Genomic DNA, 20,831 nt, shown 5'->3' with positions numbered 1-20,831 from the left:
CTAGATTGACTCAAAGCCAAACTAAAGGCCTAGCCAAAGGAAAGACCATTTGCAGACATAAAAACTTCAGTGTCTACTGACCTACATAAAATGCCTGGCTTTCAACAAAAAATTATGAATTATATGAAAAAGCAAGAAAAGAACAATGCAGTGGCAAGCTACAAAGCAACTGATAGAACCAGACTCAGACATGACATGAACATTGGAACCATCAGACAGGAAAATTTTTAAAAACTATAATATGTTAAAAGTCCTAATGGAACAGGTGGAAAACACACAAGATCAGATGGATAATTTCAGCAGAAAGATGGAAACCATAAGAAAGAACCAAATGAAAAGAGTAGAAATGAGCAGCACAGAACAGAGATGAAGAATGCTTTTGCTGAGCTTATCAATAGATTTGACACAGCTATGGAAAACATCAGTAGACTTGAATATGGGTCCAAAGAGATGAGCAAAACTAACACAAAAAGAAGACATAGTTAAAAAAAAAAAAAAAGAAGAACAGAGCATCCAAGAACTATGGGATGACATCAGGGAGTCTAATATAAGTGTAGTTAGAATCCCAGAGAAGAAGAAAGAGAGAAGGGGGTATAAGAAATATTTGAGGGAACAATGGCTGACAATTTCCCCCAAATTAATGACATACTTTGAACCACAGATCTAAGAAGTTAAGAAAAAACACCAAACAGGATCAATAACAACAACAACAGCAACAACAATGATAAAACCGACATATATCATAATAAAATTACTGAAAAGACAAAGAGAAAAAAGACACATTACACAGTATAACTAAGATAAAAATTACAACAAATTTCTCATCAGAGATGATGCAAGCCAGGAAACAATAGAGTTGTATTAGTCTGTTCTCACACTGCTAATAAAGACATACCCAAGACTGGGTAATTTATAAAAGAAAGAGGATTAATGGACTCACAGTTCCACCTGGCTGGGGAGGCCTCACAATCATGGTGGAAGGCAAAGGAGAAACAAAGGCACATCTTACATGACAGCAGTCAAGAGGGCTTTTCATGGGAACTCTCCTTTATAAAACCATCAGATCTCAAGAGAATCACTATCATGAGAACAGCACAGGAAAGACCCACCCCCATGATTCCATTATTTCCCACAGCGTCCCTCCCGTGACACATGGGAATTATGGGAGCTACAATTCAAGATGAGGTTTGGGTGGGGACACAGCCTAACCATATTCAAAGTGGTATCTTTAAAGTGCTGAGAGGAAGAAAAAAAATACTTGTCAACAGAGTTCTATACTCAGTGGAAATATCTTTTAAAACATGAAAGCAAAAGAAATATTTCTTAGACAAGCAAAAACTGTGAGAATTCATTTTTCAGCAGACCTGTAGTACAATAAATAGTAAGGATATTTTTTTGAAGAGTAAATGTGGTACCAGATAGAAGCTTAGATCCACACAAAGAGGTGAGGAGGACTGGAAAAAGGTAAAAATACAATTTGTGGGTTTAAAACATTTTAAAATTCTCTAAATTATAACAAATTGTCTAAAGCGAGTAGCAATATATTGTGTATTTACAGCATAATTAAAAGTGAAATGTATTGTAGCAATAATACAAAGTGTGGGAAGAGGAACCGTGAACACACTATTTTAATTTGAGTTGCAAATATCCGTATGAACTCAAGATTTTTTATTTCTAAAAAACTAGTATTTCCTCATTTTTTGCACTGAAAAGGCCAGAAGTAATGACAACCCTGTAGCAATAAAATCCCTAACATGTATGCTGTGCTGTCTAAATACCACTTCCAACTAAAAATTAAGGTTTTTTTGGAGAAGTAACAGAATCTAGGTCTGCAGTGGAAAACGTACAAGATGAATATTGGGCATTTATGTCTAAAAGTTCGGAGGTTCTCAAAGATACTAGGATTGTGTCAAAGAGACTCAGGATCCACCTTGAAAGAGTTCTTGCTGTCAAAATACAGGACAGTGTGAGCATCAAAAAGGATAATTACAACTGATGAAAAGACATCAAATATGTTAAAAATATGTGAATTTTAAATAATACCCCCCTCCAACCAAACAAGCAAGTGAACCTTATTGGTTACCTCGAAAACTTTCTAGGGTATCAATTTATTATATGAGAGGAAAAGAGCAAGTATTCTGCCATTCCTAAACAGACCATGTGGTTGATGCGGGAAAGTTCTTCATACCAAAAGCACAGTTAATAAATGCGGGAAGGTTGAAGAACTGGAAAAGCAATATTTTGCAACTGGTAGTAAAATAATGAATCTAGACAATGATTGCTAAAAGCATTAAGTAAAAGGTAGATAGCAAATTTTCTAGTAGATGGATCCAAGCAACATCACATAAACCCCCAATCAATGTCAACATTGCATAAAACAGGAAAACATGTGCCGTGTGCCTCCTGGTGTGTGATACACAAAACCACTAACCTTATTATTAAAAAATTAAGTCTGAATTGAATTAACCTTTAAATCTGAACTTTGCAATTCAGTAGCCACCAGTCACATATGGCTATTTAAATTTAAATTTAAGAATTAAAAGTTCAGTTCCTCAATCACGGTAGCCACTTTTCAAGTACTCAATAGCCACACGTGGCTAGTGGCTACCATGTTGGACAGTGCAGATGTAGAACATTCCCAGCACTACAGAAAGTACTACTGGACAGCCCTGCTCCAGATCTGAGTACCAGATATAGGGAATTTGAGGAATAGAGAAACATGTGAACCAATACCCAGAAGAAGGAGTCTGTCAAATCTAGAATGTGAGAAAGTCTGTAGAACAAAAGACGCAGATTCTTCAATTAAATGACCTGCATAAATCATTAAAGAGACTTAAACAGGTAGCAACTAAATGTGGACCTTGTCTGGATCCTAACTTGAACAAACCAACTTGCACGAGACATTTTTGAGTCAGTCAAGAAAAATAGAACTAGGTGCTTGCTGATATTAAGTGCTTGCTGATATTAAGAAATTATCAGTTTTGTTGAGTATAATAATATTGTGGATAATGTTGCCAAAAACTCTTATCTGTTAAAGATACATTTTGAAGTATTTATGAGTAAAATTGTCTTTAGGATTAGCTTCCAGAAAAAAAAGTGAGAGGTTGATAGATGAACAAGAATGGCAGAAAGGTGATGGTTGTTGCTGATGATGAGTATATGGGGTTCATGGTTCTATTTTCTACAGTTTTTGTATTGAAAAATTGTTGGTAATAAAACATTTTTAAAACTAGGATATGTCTATGTACTTCTCAGCTTCACAAGTTGAATGACGTGCTTATTAAAATTAAGTTATATTTGTTCCCAAACTGGTTTATATAATTTGGACTTATTATAATTTATAATCATTTATTTTAATTAAATATTATAAAATATGAACGATAAAATCTAATTTCTTTTATGGAAACTAAGTTGAGTGTTTTAGAAAGATTCACTAATAGAGAGTTGCTTTTTAAAAAGCAACAAAGTGAGGTTTGGACAAAGCAAATGTGACAGACTTGAAAAAAATATATAAATTATAAAGAGCTAGGATTTTACACTCAAGTTTTTTTCTCAGGTGCCTAGATCACTTTAAATAAACCAAATCCGGAAATTTTAGATGAGATATTGTGGATAAGATTTAGGTGAAAACAAATGAATAATTCAAATGAATAAATCCTATTCAAAAGATTGGTGATCAAAAAACATGGATTAAAGTGAAGAATTTAGGAAAATGTTATGCATATTTACAGTAACTTGATAATAAAATGCAGCTTATTGCAGGTGGTAACAGACTTGGGGGAGTGAGGAGGCGGCACAACTTGTGGTTTACATGATAAAGGACCAGGTGATTTATCCCCCAACTAGGGACATGTTGGAAGAGTGAAAAGAGGTACTATGCATAATCCCACTGAGATAACAGGCATAAACTGGGATGATTCCTGAGCACACCAGGATGTTTGGTCCCCTGGACAATAAGAGATAGGATCAGAATCCCAAGCCGTTTGTAACTCATTAGAGCAGCAGTTGTTTCTAGCCAGAATGAAGTCTGGCAGGGATGAATGCCAAACATTAAATTCAGGAAGCAAACAAAACTGCATGAATATAAGCAGAGGAAATATCTGCCCAGGAGGTGGCTTAGGTAAAGTTTGGGAATGGGAAAGTGCGCCCCTATGGGTGAGATGTTCTCATAGTTCGGGCCAATAGGAGAGAGCAGCAGGGGATGGATGGAGTCCCATTACCCAGGCCTCTCTGTGTGCTAAGCCATAGGAAGGACACAAAGACATGAAGAGTCTGGGCCTCTTAACCCAGAGTTTTGTTCTCATCCCTCAATGACCTGTATCCTGTCCCCTTGGGTCATGTCCCTTGTGTTCTTGTCATCGAGGAGACACTCCTGTCTGCTCTTGCAAACCCAGGGAGTAGAACCAAGATTTGAGGTTTTTCCACTGTAAACCAGACATTGAGGTGGAGATCGTGGGCCCCTTTGCTGTTTCCCCTATGTTCAGGTCCCTGTAGAGTGATGTGTATTAGAATCACTTAATTGTCTAAATTCATTGCTTTAGGAAAAGGGCAAGCATAGATATTCTTTAAAAGCACCCCAGGAGAGTCTAACAACCACTGGGATTAGGTACCACTGTTACAGAGTCACCCTGACACTGATGGGGGATAGCATTATCACTCTCAGGACTGGGATCTCAGACTGAGTCAAGGGACAGGGAAAGCAGGCAGGGAAGCCAGGCAGGGGCTAAGTAGGAGAATAAAACAATTTGTTTATTCACTTACATGTGTTTATGCCCCTGCCTTATCCCATAAAGGATTTGGGGCAAGGCAGTAGGGAGACTAATGAAGATAATCAGACAAGTGGAGGAAAGCCCTCTTGTGTGACGAGAGTTAGTCACACAAGCACATATGGGTCAGTCACAAATAATGTCACCAGTGTGCCACCACTGACTCACTCCCCAGCCACAGCAGGATCCAAAAGCTCTTTCAACAGAAACCAGTTTATAATGACTGTGGATTGACTGTGCCAGCAGAGCCCGAGAAGTGGGACCTGGAAGAACAGGCTCTTCAGTGTCGCCCAAGGAGCTCACTTGTCAGTGTTTCTGAGTGATCCTGGGATGGTGATTGCTGCTGAGCTTAAGCAGAAATGACAAGGTGTGGGAAACTGACCCAAGTCTTGAATCCTAAAGCTGAAGTTTTTGAAATAGGTGATGTGTTTGAATATTTGGAATCTCACTTCCAGCAAAGGTGAAGCTTAAAGGGCTATTGTCTACTAGCTTGGATGACAGAGAGTTCAGCGGCTGAGATGGTGATTTCTATGCTAGTGTTTTCTTTTTCTAGTTTATAAATGTTATCCTCAGAGGATAATACTTGAGGAGATTCAGGAGATTCACAACAAGACAACATTCATGTTAAGCTAGCCAATGGTAGGATGCTTTCTTAGCCTTTAATAGCTAAGACACCAACATTGACTCTTTTCCTAACTCTTTAACAATTGACAGCAACTGACTCACGCTGCTTTGAGCTGCTAGTCAAACCCTCCCTCCAGAGACACTTAGGACTGAATCACTTAAATTGAATAACAGGGTAACCCAGATAAAACAATATGATGGACACAAACAAGACTGAGACCTTTGCATTAAGCTAAACACTGATGACAGTTGCCTTCTGAAGCCTTGGAGATGTCCCCTCCATGTGGAGGTTTTGAGGTGCAAAACCACCATGGACCTTGCATTGCATTACTATTAAATAATATTCATCCTTCCTCAGGGGTCAGCCAAAGAATGACTTTATCCACTCTTTGTTTCTCTCTTCTCCACTTTGCCAAAATCTCTAAAATGATATCCATCATCATAGACTTAGGTTAGGTACTGAAGCCCATGGGAACCTAGAGGATGGAAACTTAGCCCAGGAGAGGGGTAGGCTTCCTGGAGAAGGAGCAGTCTCAGCCAAGATTCAGTGGATGAATTGGAAGTCAGCCAATGAGAATATCCAAGGCAAAGGAAGCAGCAAGAGAAAATGCAGGGAGAATGAACAAGTGTGGACCTACCTCCAGGCATGAGCCTTCTGTCACTTGCCTGTAAGAAGGATGCCTGGCAGCTGGGCCTGCTGCACTCAGAGACTGGGCCTCCTGGTTTTTTAGTCTCATCCCATGCCCAGCCCTTGTTGCGCCTGGTGTCACCCAGTCTAGAGCGTCTCCACTTCCTGAAGGTTGAATTGTCCCTCTTCTCAGCTGCCACCCCACCCATGATGTTCTGGGACCTGGTCCTTCTGCTCCATCACATTGGTCACCTCTCCACCTGCTTTCTGACTGGCAGAAGCTTTTGGAAATTTCTCTTCCATGGATGGCCTTTCTCTTGTTCTCTATATTCTTGAAGTTTCTACTTTTCTTCTCCTCAGTTTCATTTTAAAAGAGAAAGGCCATCTGTGGAAGAGAGATTTCCAAAAGCTTCTGCCAACCAGAAAGCAGGTGGAGAGCTGGCCAGTGTGATGGAGCAGAAGGACCAGGAGACACGGCTATAAAGATCCTACCCCAAGACTGGGTACTTTGTAAATAAAAGAGGTTTAATTGACTCACAGTTCCACATGGCTGGGGAGGCCTCAGGAAACTTACAATTATAGTGGAAGGTGAAGGGAGAGTAGGTAACTTCTTCACAAGGCAGCAGGAAAGAGAGGGTGAGCAAAGGCGAGGTGCCACACTTTTAAACCATCAGATCTCAAGAGAACTCACTCACTATCACTAGAACAGTAAGGAGGAAACTGCCCCCATGATCCAATCACCTCCCACCAGGTCTCTCCCTCGACATGTGGGGATTACAATTCAGGATGAAATTTGGGTAGGGACACGGAGCCAAATCATATCAAGGTATATATTGTGGTCCTTCAACATCTTCCTCTAAGAAAGCTCTTAGAGCTTTCCTTTGATATTTTGCAAGTATAAAAGGAAAAAACCTCTCTATTTAAAAATTTTTAGTAGTACAAAATGCATACACTTAAAAAACATCTTGTACACATAGAGATGCTGTTGTTTTCTTTCCTGACACACCTGTCTATAACTAAATCATATTCACTTTTAATACCATCCTATTCTCAAAATGCCCATATTAAAATAACTCTACATTGGATCAAAAGTGCCCATGTTAACACATCTCTCCCCAAGTCCTCTTATTTCCTAAATTCCTCAGAGAGTTTTTTATTAGTACACATATTGATTTGGTCAGTTCTAGAGACCATGAGTTCTCCACTGAAACCCATCTTGGATCGTGAACTTCCATGATGTCAGTCACTCATGACAGGACTGTTGTGAAGATCATGAAGGGAACGGTCAGGTAAAAGCCTGGAACCTGGTTAGCTACTGAACAGATTCTTGAAACTCTCTATTTTATTATTCCTTGTACTTTTCAAACAACCATACTAATTTTAATTTATTCCATGATTTGAGTGTAAATTTGGTTCCTTTAGAAACTGAAAACATCTTTATTTTTAAAAAAAGTTTATTTTTGATTTTTGTGGGTACATGGTAGGTATATATTTATGGGGTATATATTTACAGGGTACATGAGGTGTTTTGAGACAGGCATGCAATGTGAAATAATCACATCATGGAAAACGCGATATCCATCCCCTCAAGCATTTGTCCTTTGTGTTTCAAAAAATCCAATTATACTCCTTTAGTTATTTTAAATGGTACAATTGAGTTATTATAGAAACTGACAACTCTTAGAGCATTTTCAACATATCTGGAGATCTATCATTTCTTTTCTGCTGTGAGCATCTCACCACCTACCTAAGGAACTGTACAATCTCCTAATTGGGTGTTTATCAGCAAGGAACAAGGCTAAAAAAAGACTAATTATTTTGCCTAATGTCTGACAGCAAATTTGTGACCCAGAAAGAAGTAGATCTTGTTGTCCTTTCACTCTCCCTTCTTGAGATAATTAGAAATCCATTGACCTACAGCAATTGTGGACCTGGAGTATCTACCCTCCTTTCACAGGGCACTTATTCATAGTTACCTTTGAAACCTCGCAAATCCCTAACGCCATGCGCATTTCGTTTTAACAACATTTCACCCTTTTCTGAGTCTCTGGCTTACTGCCTCAGGCAACTCTCTCTCCTCCCCTTCACCTCTAGCAGAAAGCAACCCCAAAGAAATACTCGCAGTTCAGTGCCGATGTGGCCGAGGCCATTGCCTTCTTTGACTCCATCATTGCAGAGCTGGATACAGAGAGACGGCCCCGGGCTGCCGAGGCCACCCCACCAAATGAAGACGTGGACTTTGATGGTGAGTTCCAGGAAGGCAGTGGGAAGATGGTGTCTGAAGGCGGGTGGGGCTGCGATGCTGTGAGGACGGGCTGGGGGCTCTGCGATGGACTTATAGGATAGGCCACCAGGAATCCCACCTCCCTGATTGAAGGGAAACCCTGCACCTCCAAGCTGGAGCCAGGCCCTGAGCCCATCCTCTGTGGGGATCTCTTACTTCCGTTGTCTCTGCGGCCACTGCTCCAGCCTGTCCCTCCAACACTCTGGCGCCATGTTTGGACAATGTTTTCTCTGCGGTCCACTTACCATGGCTGAGAAAGTTGAGACTTTCCTAAGACTCCAAGAAGGACAGCAATAGGGAAATGATGAAGGAAGGAGAATCAATGAGGTGTGTCATTTAAAGGGTACAGTTTCAGTTTTTTGAGATGAAAGAGTTCCAGAGATCGCTTGCACAATGTGAATATACTGAACGCTACTAAACGGCACACTGAAAAAATGGTGATGATGGTAAATTTTGTGTTCTGTACGCTTCACCACAACTTAAGAAAAAAAAGAAAGGGAATGGACAAACTGTATTTGAGAATCCAGCTTCCGACCATACCTAGGTTAGGTAGTAGGGTGATGTAGGGCAGGAGAGGCCCACCGTGGCTGCCCAGACCCAGCCTGGACTGCTAGAGCTGGAGTGCGGTGAGGCCTGAGGCCATGCTTCCCTCCTCACTGAGGCGTGTCCTGGGGCATCCCTCCTGATGGAGAGCAAAAAATCCAAACACATCAGCTGAGCCCCCTTTATATTCCGTCATGCGACTGTCAGACAGTTTGTTTAATCTTTGACTTGCCCCCCATGGTGTAAATTAATGATGGTTTTATTCAGGGGGCTCACTGGCCCCTTATACTAAGGTCAAAGCTTTTGGTACCAATATTAAATAATTCATGAGTATTTTCTCTAATGCTTGAAAGAAGCTTGTGATTTATTGTTGTTGTTCTGGCCTTGATAGATGTATGTCTGTGGGATTTGGGGTTTCAAATTGGGTTCTTTGCAGTTTCACAGAAGGTTAACCCTGCTCCCCAAGCTTATTCTTATCCTCCTCCTCTCCCACGCAGCCCCTCCAGTCCCTGACAGACAGCAGCCCTGCCCCGGGAGTGAGGAGGCCTTGGAAATTCACGATATCGGTGAAGGGATGACAAAATCCACTAAGGATGCAAGGGTCATTTTCAGAGTTATGATTTTTAATAAAAATGAGTGTGACCAAGTCATTTTTATTCAGTTCATGAAATGGCCACTTTTCTCCTCTGATAACAAAAAACATACCAAAGCATAAAGAAGAGAGCAAAAAATATGACCTGTAAAACAACCACCCAGAGATCATCATCGCCGTTAACATTTGGGGATATGTCCTTCTGAGTGTGGTTTTAACACACACACACACACTCACACACACACAATCTCACAGACTCATTTTAATTTTTTTGAAATAAAACTAGGATCTCCTTTCATTTAACAATTTACAATACATCTTGGGCTACTTTCCAAGTCAATAAATATAGATCTGTGTCTTCATGGTTTTTTTTTTTTTTTCTGCTTTTTTTTGAGATGGAGTCTCGCTCTGTCATCCAGGCTGGAGTGCAGTGATGTGGTCTCGGCTCACTGCTACCTCTGCCTCTCGGGTGGCTGTGATTATAAGCACCTGCCACCACGCCCCCGGTTAATTTTTGTGTTTTTAATAGAGATGGGGTTTCTCCATGTTGGCCAGGCTGGTCTCAACTCATGGCCTCAGGTGATCTGCCTGCTTCAGACTCCCAGAGTGCTGGGATTACAGGCGTGAGCCCCCGCACCCGGCCTATGTCCTCAGTTTTAATGGACATATATTCCATTGCATTCCTCCTGCACCGCAACTGCAGAGTCAAATCTGCTTTGCTTGGCTATCAGGCCTTTCTAAGAATTCGCTATTAGGATCATGGTTGCCTATACCCATTTCCTGTGAGTGTTCAGTCCAATCCGCCCTCTCCTTTGCCTTATATGCCTCCCAATGGCAAGTCCTTCCTTCCCGGGTCACATGCTTTTCTCTTCCAGTGGCCACCAGCTCCCGGGAGCACAGCTTGCATTCTAACTGGATCCTGCGGGCGCCGCGCAGACACTCTGAGGATATCGCTGCTCACACTGTGCATACTGTGGACGGCCAGTTTCGAAGGAGCACTGAGCGCAGGACCGTGGGCACTCAGAGGAGACTTGAGAGGCACCCCATTTATTTGCCCAAGGCTGTGGAAGGGGCCTTCAACACCTGGAAATTTAAGCCCAAAGCCTGCAAAAAAGAGTAAGTGCTTGGGCTAAATAGCATGACCAAGATGTTCTCATGGCCTCCAGATGCTTGGGGTGATCCTTAAGGTGCGTCGAGCCCCATCTTACATGCCAAATATTATTTTTATATATATATGTATGTATATAGTGTTGGGGAGGTCTTAGTTTCAACATTTTTTTTGGTAGTCTGCACTCTAGCCTGGTGCACTGCTGTTGCCTGCTCCTAACTTGCTTCTTCCTGGGTCTGCCTCCCTTTGTTTCTGGCCCACTTAGCCCATGCACTGTGCCATCCACCTTCATAGATTCCCTCCAGTGCCATTGACACATTGCGTGCTACAGACTTATAATGAGTTTGAGGTTGAACAGAGCATAGCACCAAAAGGAAACCAACATCAAATGAATCAGATGCCCCTCTCTAAAAGGCACCGGGCAGGCTCCGAGATGTAGAACTTCTTGCTGGCCAGGCCCCTCTTGGACCATCTTACCACCATCTCCTCTGGCCTCTTTCCTTTTAGATCCTCTTCCTTCAGGCCTAGTTACCATTACTAACCATCAAATTCCTGTTATCTACCCACTCAGAGAGGTAAGTTCTTTCTGGGTTTGGGCAACCCAGGCCATGCTGCAGGGCTTTGCCTGTCACAATGGAAGGGCCTGTCAAGCCTCACCAGCTGTCTTTCTTTGCTTCTACAAAAGCCACTAAACCCTGTTGGATTTAGGGGTTTTCTAGATAGCATTTTCCTCCCACAGTAAGACCACGCACTGGACATATTAAAATCACAACCCAGCCCTCACCACCCATCCTTCGCCTTCAAGGCCAGGCCAAGGTCCAGCTGATGTCTACCCATGGCCCCCATGGTGACACCATTTGGTCCTCCCCAAGACCCAGGACTAGGGCAGCAATCTGAGGGTCTCCATGAGAATGGTGGTAATTGAGCATCCCTTCCCTCTGTGTGGCCAGCCAAGCCGAACTTAACCTCCTGCCTCATTCCTTCCTTCTAGCCTGGGGAGCTCCAGACAGATCCTTTTCAACTTCTCAGGAGAAGACATGGAGTGGGATGCAGAGCTCTTTGCGTTGGAGCCCCAGATGTCTCCTGGGGAGGACTACTATGAGACAGAGAACCCCAAAGGACAGTGGCTGCTTCGAGAAAGACTTTGGGAACGGACAGTGCCCTGACCCCATCTGGATTCCTTGATGTGTCTCAGGCTGGGTCCCTGAGAAGCTGTCCACTTTCAGAGCAGCATGAGGTGTTTGGTAGAGTTGAAAATGCAAATTGTAACACAGTCAACCCCCTGGGCACACTGCCTGCTGGTGCTGTGCTAGTGCCAAACAGACCTGTGGCTTCCCAGGGGACGGGTCTCAGGACACCCTCAGAGCTTGAGTTTCTCTGCATGGGCTGATGAGCAGAGACTTACAGCCTGGCTGGTCTTCAAGAGCTGAAGGAATGGAAGGTGTTGAGTGGAGTGTCTGGGCTCACTCCCCTGACCTCACCCGGCCTGTTTCTCATTCTCCACGTGTCTGTCCAGGTGGCTGCTAGCGATGTGCTCAGTACCAGAGATGAACTCACCCGTAGATTTCTGGGCCAAAGCTTCAGAGAGGTAGCTCCTCTTTCTATGAGGCTCAGAGACCCGCTGGATCTGCACAGGGGTTGTCTTCTTGTGTGCAGAATGCAGTTGAGAAAGCAGCTCCCTTTGCTCTCTTTTCAGAGTTTTCCAGAAACTCCTGCTGCATTAGGCTAAGATGAGGCTAATGCCCTGGCAATGGGGTGAGGGAAGGGGTATGTCAGGGGCCTGCCTGGGGGCCACACTGTTTCCTCAGGCCCAAAAACTTAGCCCCCCTTCCCGTAGGCAATTGACTAGAGAAGAAGGAAGATGGGGTGATTCTTTTTCTTTTTCTTCTAATTCTTACCCAGAAAAATCTCTTTAAATATCCATGGAATCAGTTTATGACAGGCCATGCCTTTCCCTTTCCCCAGTTAAGAGAACAATCAGAATCATTATGTTCTTTTGGTATAGAAAGGATTTCTGTATTTTAGGAAGTATCTGAATCAGAATTACATTTAAAATATATTCTTTGTATTTCTAAATACTTTTTGCATTTTTGCAATAGTTGTGCCCATTCAAGCTTGAGAACCACTGGTTTGGAGAATATACTGAACTTTATCCATTCTCACTTCTTTTTTTGGCATTTTCTTGTAAACCAGTCTGTGCATGTATAAGGGCCTTTGGGCAGAAGGAAGGGAGAGAGACTAAAAAACAAACACAAAAACAAAAATAAAAAACAATCACTTAAATTAAGCCAAGGATGTTCTAGGCTAAGGTCAGGCTAAGAACTGAACAGAAGCTTCCTTTCTGCCATGACTGTGGGATGATATTCTTATTGTTCCATTTTTTAGGAAGAACCTTTTGTTTATGTGAACCTGATCATATGCATCTAAGAATATGTAACTCTTACAAATAAAAGACAGCTAGTAATTATATTGCATTCTTAGAAATTTCATCTCAACATGTTTTCAGAATGAAACCATACTGGAAATGTTTTAATACTTCTCTTTATTATTTTTCGAGTGCCAATGTCAATGTTTGGAAGGATTCTTTCATTTTGTTGCTTGTACTGACCCAACTATAGCCAGAAGCTTGTCTGGAAAATAAATGTTTAGGAGATTTGTTTTATAAACTGCATTAAAGCACTGCCATTTATCACCACGGATCTTTTCTTTTCTCTAAATGTGGCCTTGTTTGAAACCTCATCTATAAAAGTTCATTGTTGGGGATAAACTCAGGATAAAGGTGTCTTTACTCTGCCTCTTATCAAACTACAGTTTGTCACAGATCTACCCTGAAATTATGTAATGAAGATACTGTGTACATTTTGTTTTCAAAGATAAGAAAAAATAAACATGGCTGAGAGGATATTTGGAGTCCTGGTTTTTTTTTTTTTTTTTTTTTTAAAGCATTTATTGCTTATGGGACATGAAGCTGTGCCATCTTATTTTGCTTTGTTTTGTATGTTTTTGTTTTTAACTAGACTATACACAGACAACCTGAAAACATTCCATGATCGGGAAACAGAAGGTTGTCTCGTCTTTGGGGATAATTTTTAGGTGTTTGAAGTTGGTGATAAACCCAAGGATCTGGGCTCTGCCTGGGGAATCTTGAGATGGTGTCCGGTGGGGTTTGAGATAAATCAAATCTGAAACAATAAAAGTCAATTCAGAAAACCCAGCTGAGTCGACGGATTCTTTTCTTTCTTGGATTGGCCAGTTATTCAATGGAATCAAGCTGGTCACTGGGACTATGTTAGCATCTCTGGCTTTCCCAGGATTCTGTTTTGATACATGAAAATCTACCTATCCCTAGACAGAATGTCAAAAAGAGAGGATGTGCATCCCTGGCATCTGGCTTGTTTTTTAGTAGCCCCTGGTTTCTAGCTCCTGCTACAGACTGTCTTCTGCCTCATGGGGCAAGATGCATGGAGCTGCTAGTTCAATTTGTATCATGTGTACCCAGCCACGTGCCATGCAACTGAGAGCATGCTGCTAAGACTGACCTTCCTGGTGCCGATTCTCAGACACAGAGCCCAAAGTGTGTCTAACAGGACACTGTGTTCCTCTTACCATTGATCGCCTTTGCATAGAGGATGTGTTTCCTGTTGCTGCTGTAATAAATGACCACAGATTTTAACGCTTAAAACAATATATATGTATGCTCTTACAGTCTGGAAGTCAGAAGAACCAAAACCAGTTTCACCAGATTAGGTCAAGGTGTTGGCAGGGCTATGTTTCTTCTGGCAGCTTTAGAGGAGAATCCATTTCCTTGCCTTTTTCAGTTTCCAGGGGCTTCCTACATTCCTTGGCTGGTGACCCCATCCTTGCGCCACTCCAACCCGTTGATTCCATCATCACCTCTCCACCTGCTCAGTCTGTGTTCCTGCTTCCCATTTATAAGGGATTTTTTTTCTTTTTTGAGACAGAGTTTTGGTCTTGTTGCCCAGGCTGGAGTGCAGTGGGCTCAATCTCGGCTCACTGCAACCCCCACCTCCCAGGTTCAAGCGGCTCTCTTGCCTCAGCCTCCTGAGCAGCTGTGATTACAGGCATGTGCCACCACACCCAGCTAATTTTGTATTTTTAGTAGAGACAGGGTTTCTCCATGTTGGTCAGGCTGGTCACAAACTCTCAACCTCAGGTGATCTGCCTGCCTTGGCCTCCCAAAGTGCTGGGATTACAGGTGTGAGCCCCCATGCCCAGCCCATTTATAAGGATCTTTGTGATTACATCACTCTCACCCGAGCAATCTAGGGTAGTCACTCCATCTCCAAATCCTTACTTTAATCAATTCTGCAAAATATCTTTTGCTATATAAAACGACATTCACAGGGGATTCGGATGGAAACATCTTTGGGAGGCCATTATTTAGCCAACCATACAGCATTACAAGATGTTCTAGTCCTTCTTACAGACCCAGCCCAATTCCCTTTTAAGGTTCATTATAAAAGCCCAATATCTGTGACTAATTCTGACTTTACATTTACATTCTCTCATTTACAAACTCCTTTGGTTCCAGCTCTTCCCTTGTAATTTGGTTAAGATGAAATTCTGTCTTGTCTGACAGGTTTCAATTTCAGAAAGACTTTTCAATTATACAGAATTCCCAAGTGGAAAAAACATGTCATTTCAACCCTATAAGGATGAGGAATGGGCAATGGTTCTAGATAAACATTGCTACTGGTCAAGAGTGATGTTTTCCTTCAATGAGTCCATCACGTCTTTATTAAGCAACTGCTATGTGCCAAGCAAAAGAACACTTTATCTGCTTTCTGCCCTTCAGCAGTTGGTGATCCAAAGGGAGAAAACAGGATGAACACAGAGAATCTGTGCTGAGCTCCTTCTGCTTCACTGAGTGTCACTGTCTACCTACAAAAGGAGCTCTGGGAAGGGAGAGAGCCCACAGAGCTTGAGGTGTTAGGGGAGAATGTCATGGCTGGGGTGAAGCCTTGAAAGATGGATTTGGACTTTAACAGAAGACTGCTGGTGGGAACAGCGTGCAAAAGCACAGCTATGGAAACAGTAATGGAAAGGGTAGGGGACAGTAAAGAAGCGCCCTTGACTGAAGGGCAGGGTTTCTATTGAGCAGCCATGGAAAATCAGACTGAAAAGGTTGGAGGAAGTCAAATGAGGGGCACAGAGTTGGGCAGACAGGGATAAAGAATTGCACCATTATTGCATCTCAAGTTGGAGAGTGGAGAGGTGAAGTAGAACCCAGTATAGTTAGGGGGAGGAGTAGGATCCCCAAGGCTGTCCCCTGAAACATTGCAGGCTTAAACCAATCCAAGCTGCCCGTGTCCCCAGCAAGAGAGACTCTCCAGCCCTTGTCCCACTCCTGACTGTCCCCTGCCTCCCTTGATTTCTCCATCCTCTTTGACTTCTTTCCTCCCCAGGATGTGGTGTTTGCCCCTAAACTCCCCAGATCTGGCCGGATCAGACTCTTATGGCAGATCTTACCCATGGTCCCATGTCATTCGCCTGCATCCTCAGGGACTGCCTTCCTCCAGTCGTTCCAGCATCCCTGATCAAACACTGGGTGCTCAGCACCCCCCAGTTCTTCATCAACACCCTGGTTCTATGCAGGTCTCCTTGCAAGGAGGAGGGGGAGTGTGGTGAGATGAGTAGAGGTTTGGGCAGGCACACTTTGTAAATCAATTCACATAGTCATTCATAGCCATTTTGGATGATCTCACAGGCCACAGAGAATGCCAAAGCCTACTGGACATTCTCTTGGGAGAATTGCCTATGTTTGTTTATCCTTTCATCTGTCATTTGACAAATACTATTGAGCATGTGCTATGTCCCAGCCCTGTGTCTGGGGATATATCATAAACAGAGCCTCTCACAGAGCTTCTAGTCTCACAGAAGAGACAGACGTTAATCAAAGGATTGCACCAACACACATGAATCAGAATTGTAGTATGTGCTCTGCCAGAGGCCCAGGGTGTCTCCAAAAAGGTGTAACAGATAAATCTGAGCTAGTCAGGGCAGGGTGCCTTGGGGAGAACATTCTAGATCCCACATGGTTTCATTTTTTAGGCTCCAGCACTCAATAGTTGCCTCCTCAGAGAGGCCTCTCCTATCCACTGGATCTCAAGCATCACTGCTTCATCCCTACAATGCTGAAGTTTTATTTGTTGTGTTTACCATGATCTAATGCACGTGCACATACACACACACGCATGCACCCATGTCTATGTCCCCATTAGACTGTGAGCCCCATGTGGGCAAGGGCTTAGTCTGCTCTGCTCACTGTATCCCCGGGACTTAGAACTACACCAACTCTGTGTTGACTGAATGATTGACAGATTGAGTAAATGAATGAAATGACCATGAGATGAGACCGGCAGGAGACCATGAAGCATCAAAATGTCAAGGGCTGGAGGTCACTTCCAAGATGGCCAAATAGGAACAGCTCTGGTCTACAGTTCCCAGTGAGATCGACGCAGAAGAAGGGTGATTTCTGCATTTCCAACTGAGATACCTGGTTCATCTCACTGGGACTGGTCAAACAGTGGGTGCAGCCCATGGAGGGTGAGGCGAAGCAGGGCAGGGCATTGCCTCACCCAGGAAGTACAAGGGGTTGGGGGATTTCCCTTTCCTAGCCAAGGGAAGCCATGAGTGACTGTACCTGGAGGAACAGTACACTCCTGCCCAAATACTGTGCTTTTCCCATGGTCTTCGCAACCAGCAGACCAGGAGATTCCCTACTGTGCCTGGCATGGCAGGTCCCACACCCATTGAGCCTTGCTCACTGCTAACGCAGCAGTCTGAGATCAACCTAGGACACTGGAGCTTGGTGGGGGGAGGGGCATCCACCATTGTTGAGGCTTGAGTAGGCAGTTCTATGCTCACAGTATAAACAAAGAGGCAGGGAAGCTTAAACTGAGTGGAGCCCACTGCAACTCAGCAAGGCCTACCACCTCTCTAGATTCCACCTCTGGGGGCAGGGCAAAAGGCAGCAGACAACTTCTGCAGACTTAAACATCCCTGCCTGTCAACTCTGAAGAGAGCAGTGGTTCTCCCAGCATGGCGTTTGAGCTCTGATAATGGACAGACTGCCTCCTCAAGAGGGTCCCTGGCCCCTGTGGAGCCTGACTGGGAGACACCTCCCAGTAGGGGCCGACAGACACCTCATACAGGTGAGTGCCCTTCTGGGACGAAGCCTCCAGAGGAAGGATCAGGCAGCAATATTTGCTGTTCCGCAGCCTCTGCTGGTGATATCCAGGCAAAAAGGGTCTGGAGCGGACCTCCAGCAAACTCCAACAGACCTGCAGCTGAGAAGCCTGTCTGTTAGAAGTAAAACTAACAAACAGAAAGGAATAGCATCAACATCAACAAAAAAGTCATCTACAACAAAACCCCACCTGTAGGTCACCAATATCAAAGACCAAAGGTAGATAAAACCACAAAGATGGGGAGAAACCAGAGCAGAAAGGCTGAAAATTCCAGACACCAGAATGCCTCTTCTCCTCCAAAGGAACACAACTCCTTGCCAGCAAGGGAACAAAACTGGATGGAGAATGAGTTTGACCAGTTGACACAAGTAGGCTTCAGAAGGTCGGTAATAACAAACTTCTCTGAGCTAAAGGAGCATATTCTAACCCATTGCAAACAAACTAAAAACCTTGAAAAAAGGTTAGACTAATGGCTAACTAGAATAACTAGTCTTGAGAAGAGCTTAAGTGACCTGATGGAGCTGAAAACCACAGTATGAGAACTTCATAAAGCATATACAAGCTTCAGTAGCTGATTTGATCAAGCAGAAGAAAGGATATCAGTGATTGAATATCAAAGTAATGAAATAAAGCTAGAAGACAAGATTAAAGAAAAAAGAGTGAAAAGAAATGAACAAGGCCTCCAAGAAATATGAGACTATGTGAAAAGACCAAATTTATGTCTGATTGGTGTTCCTGAAAGTGACGGGGAGAATGGAACCAAATAGAAAACACTCTTCAGGATATTCTCCAGGAGAACGTCCCCAACCTAGCAAGGCAGGCCAACATTCAAATTCAGGAAATACAGAGAACGCCAAAAAGATACTCCTCGAGAAGAGCAACTCCAAGACAAATAATTGTCAGATTCACCAAGATTGAATGAAGGAAAAAATGTTAAGGGCAACCAGAGAGAAAGGTCAGATTACTTACAAAGGGAAGCCCATCAGACTAACAGCGGATCTCTTGGCAGAAACTCTACAAGCCAGAAGAGAGTGGGGGTCAATATTCAAAATTCTTAAAGAAAATAATTTTCAACCCAGAATTTCATATCCAGCCAAACTAAGCTTCATAAGTGAAGGAGAAATAAAATCCTTTATAGACAAGCAAATGCTGAGAGATTTTGCCACCATCAGGCCTGCCTTACAAGAGCTCCTGAAGGAAGCACTAAACATGGAAAGGAACAACCGGTACCAGCCACTGCAAAAACATGCAAAATTGTAAAGACCATCGATGCTAGGAAGAAACTGTGTCAACTAATGGGCAAAATAATCAGCTAACATCATAATGACAGGATCAAATTTGCACATGACAACATTAGCCTTAAATGTAAATGGGCTAAATGCCCCAATTAAAAGACACAGACTGGCAAATTGGATAAAGAATCAAGACCCATCAGTGTGTTGTATTCAGGAGACCCATCTCACATGCAGAGACACACATAGGCTCAAAATGAAAGGATGGAGGAAGATCTACCAAGCAAATGGAAAGCAAAAGGAAAGCAAAAAAAAAAAAAAAAAAAAAAACCCAAAAAACCCAAAAAAACAAAAAAACAAAAAAACAAAAGAAAACAAAACAGGGGTTGCAATTCTAGTCTCTGATAAGACAGACTTCAAACCAACAAAGACCAAAAGAGACAAAGAAGGCCATTACATAATGGTAAAGGGATGAATTCAACAAGAAGAGCTAACTATCCTAAATATATATGAACCCAATACAGGAGCACCCACATTCATAAAGCAAGTTCTTAGAGACCTAAAAGAGACTTGGACTCCCACACAACAATAATGGGATACTTTAGCAACCCACTGTCAATATTAGACAGATCAACAAGACAGAAAATTAACAAGCATATCTGGGACTTGAACTCAGCTCTGGACTAAGCAGACCTAATAGACATCTACAGACAGAACACTCCACCCCAAATCAATAGAATATACATTATTCTCAGCACCACATCACACTTATTCTAAAATTCACCACATAATTGGAAGTAAAAACTCCTCAGCAAATGTAAAAGAACAGAAATCACAACAAACTGTCTCTCAAACCATAGTGCAATCAAATTAGAACTCAGGATTAAGAAACTCACTCAAAACCACACAACTGCATGGAAACTGAACAACTTGCTCCTGAATGATTACTGGGTAAATAACGAAATGAAGGCAGAAATAAAGATGTTCTTTGAAACCAATGAGAACAAAGACACAACATACCAGAATATCTGGGACACATTTAAAGCAGTGTGTAGAGGGAAATTTATAGCACTAAATGCCCACAAGAGAAAGCAGGAAAGATCTAAAACTGACACCCTAACATCACAATTAAAAGAACTAGAGAAGCAAGAGCAAACAAATTCAAAAGCTAGCAGAAGAAAAGAAATAACTAAGATCAGAGCAGAAGTGAAAGAGATAGAGACACAAAAAACCCTTCAAAAAAATCAGTGAATCCAGCAGCTGGTTTTTTGAAAAGATCAACGAAATAGATAAACTTCTAGCAAGACTAATAAAGAAGAAAAGAGAGAAGAATCAAATAAATGCAATAGAAAATGATAAAGGGGATATCACCACTGATCCTAAAGGAAAACAAACTACCATCAGAGCATACTATAAACACCTCTACACAAATAAACTAGAAAACCTAGAAGAAATGGATAAATTCCTGGACACATACATCCTCCCAAGAATAAACCAGGAAGAAGTAAAATCTCTGAATAGACCAATAACAGGTTCTGAAATAAAGACAATAATTAATAGCCTACCAACCAAAAAAAGTCCAGGACCAGATGGATTCACAGTCGAATTCTACCAGAGGTACAAAGAGCAGCTGGTACCATTCCTTCTGAAACTATTCCAATCAATAGAAAAAGAGGGAATCTTCCCTAACTCATTTTATGAGACCAGCATCATCCTGATACCAAAGCCTGGCAAAGACACAACAACAAAAAAAGAGAATTTTAGGCCAATATCCCTGATGAACATTGACGTGAAAATCCTCAATAAAATACTGGCAAACCAAATCCAGCAGCACATCAAAAAG

General features: G+C 42.4%; 1 protein-coding gene across 1 annotated transcript in view; it reads left to right on the top strand.

The window, feature by feature from the left end:
• C17H13orf42 (chromosome 17 C13orf42 homolog) overlaps positions 1–13,356 on the top strand; it is a 28,700-nt gene extending 15,344 nt beyond the window's left edge. The window contains exons 2-4 of the mRNA XM_028837486.2: positions 8,116–8,263; positions 10,313–10,553; positions 11,537–13,356. Coding sequence (XP_028693319.2) covers positions 8,116–8,263; positions 10,313–10,553; positions 11,537–11,711 — 564 coding nt within the window. The 3' untranslated portion in view covers positions 11,712–13,356. The remainder of the gene's footprint in view (positions 1–8,115; positions 8,264–10,312; positions 10,554–11,536) is intronic.
• The last annotated feature ends 7,475 nt before the right edge of the window (positions 13,357–20,831 follow it).

The sequence above is a fragment of the Macaca mulatta genome, chromosome 17 (genome assembly GCF_049350105.2).
Source record: "Macaca mulatta isolate MMU2019108-1 chromosome 17, T2T-MMU8v2.0, whole genome shotgun sequence".
Taxonomy (NCBI): domain Eukaryota; kingdom Metazoa; phylum Chordata; class Mammalia; order Primates; family Cercopithecidae; genus Macaca; species Macaca mulatta.
Note: the sequence above shows the minus strand (reverse complement) of the source record. Positions and strands in the feature narration are given on the sequence as shown.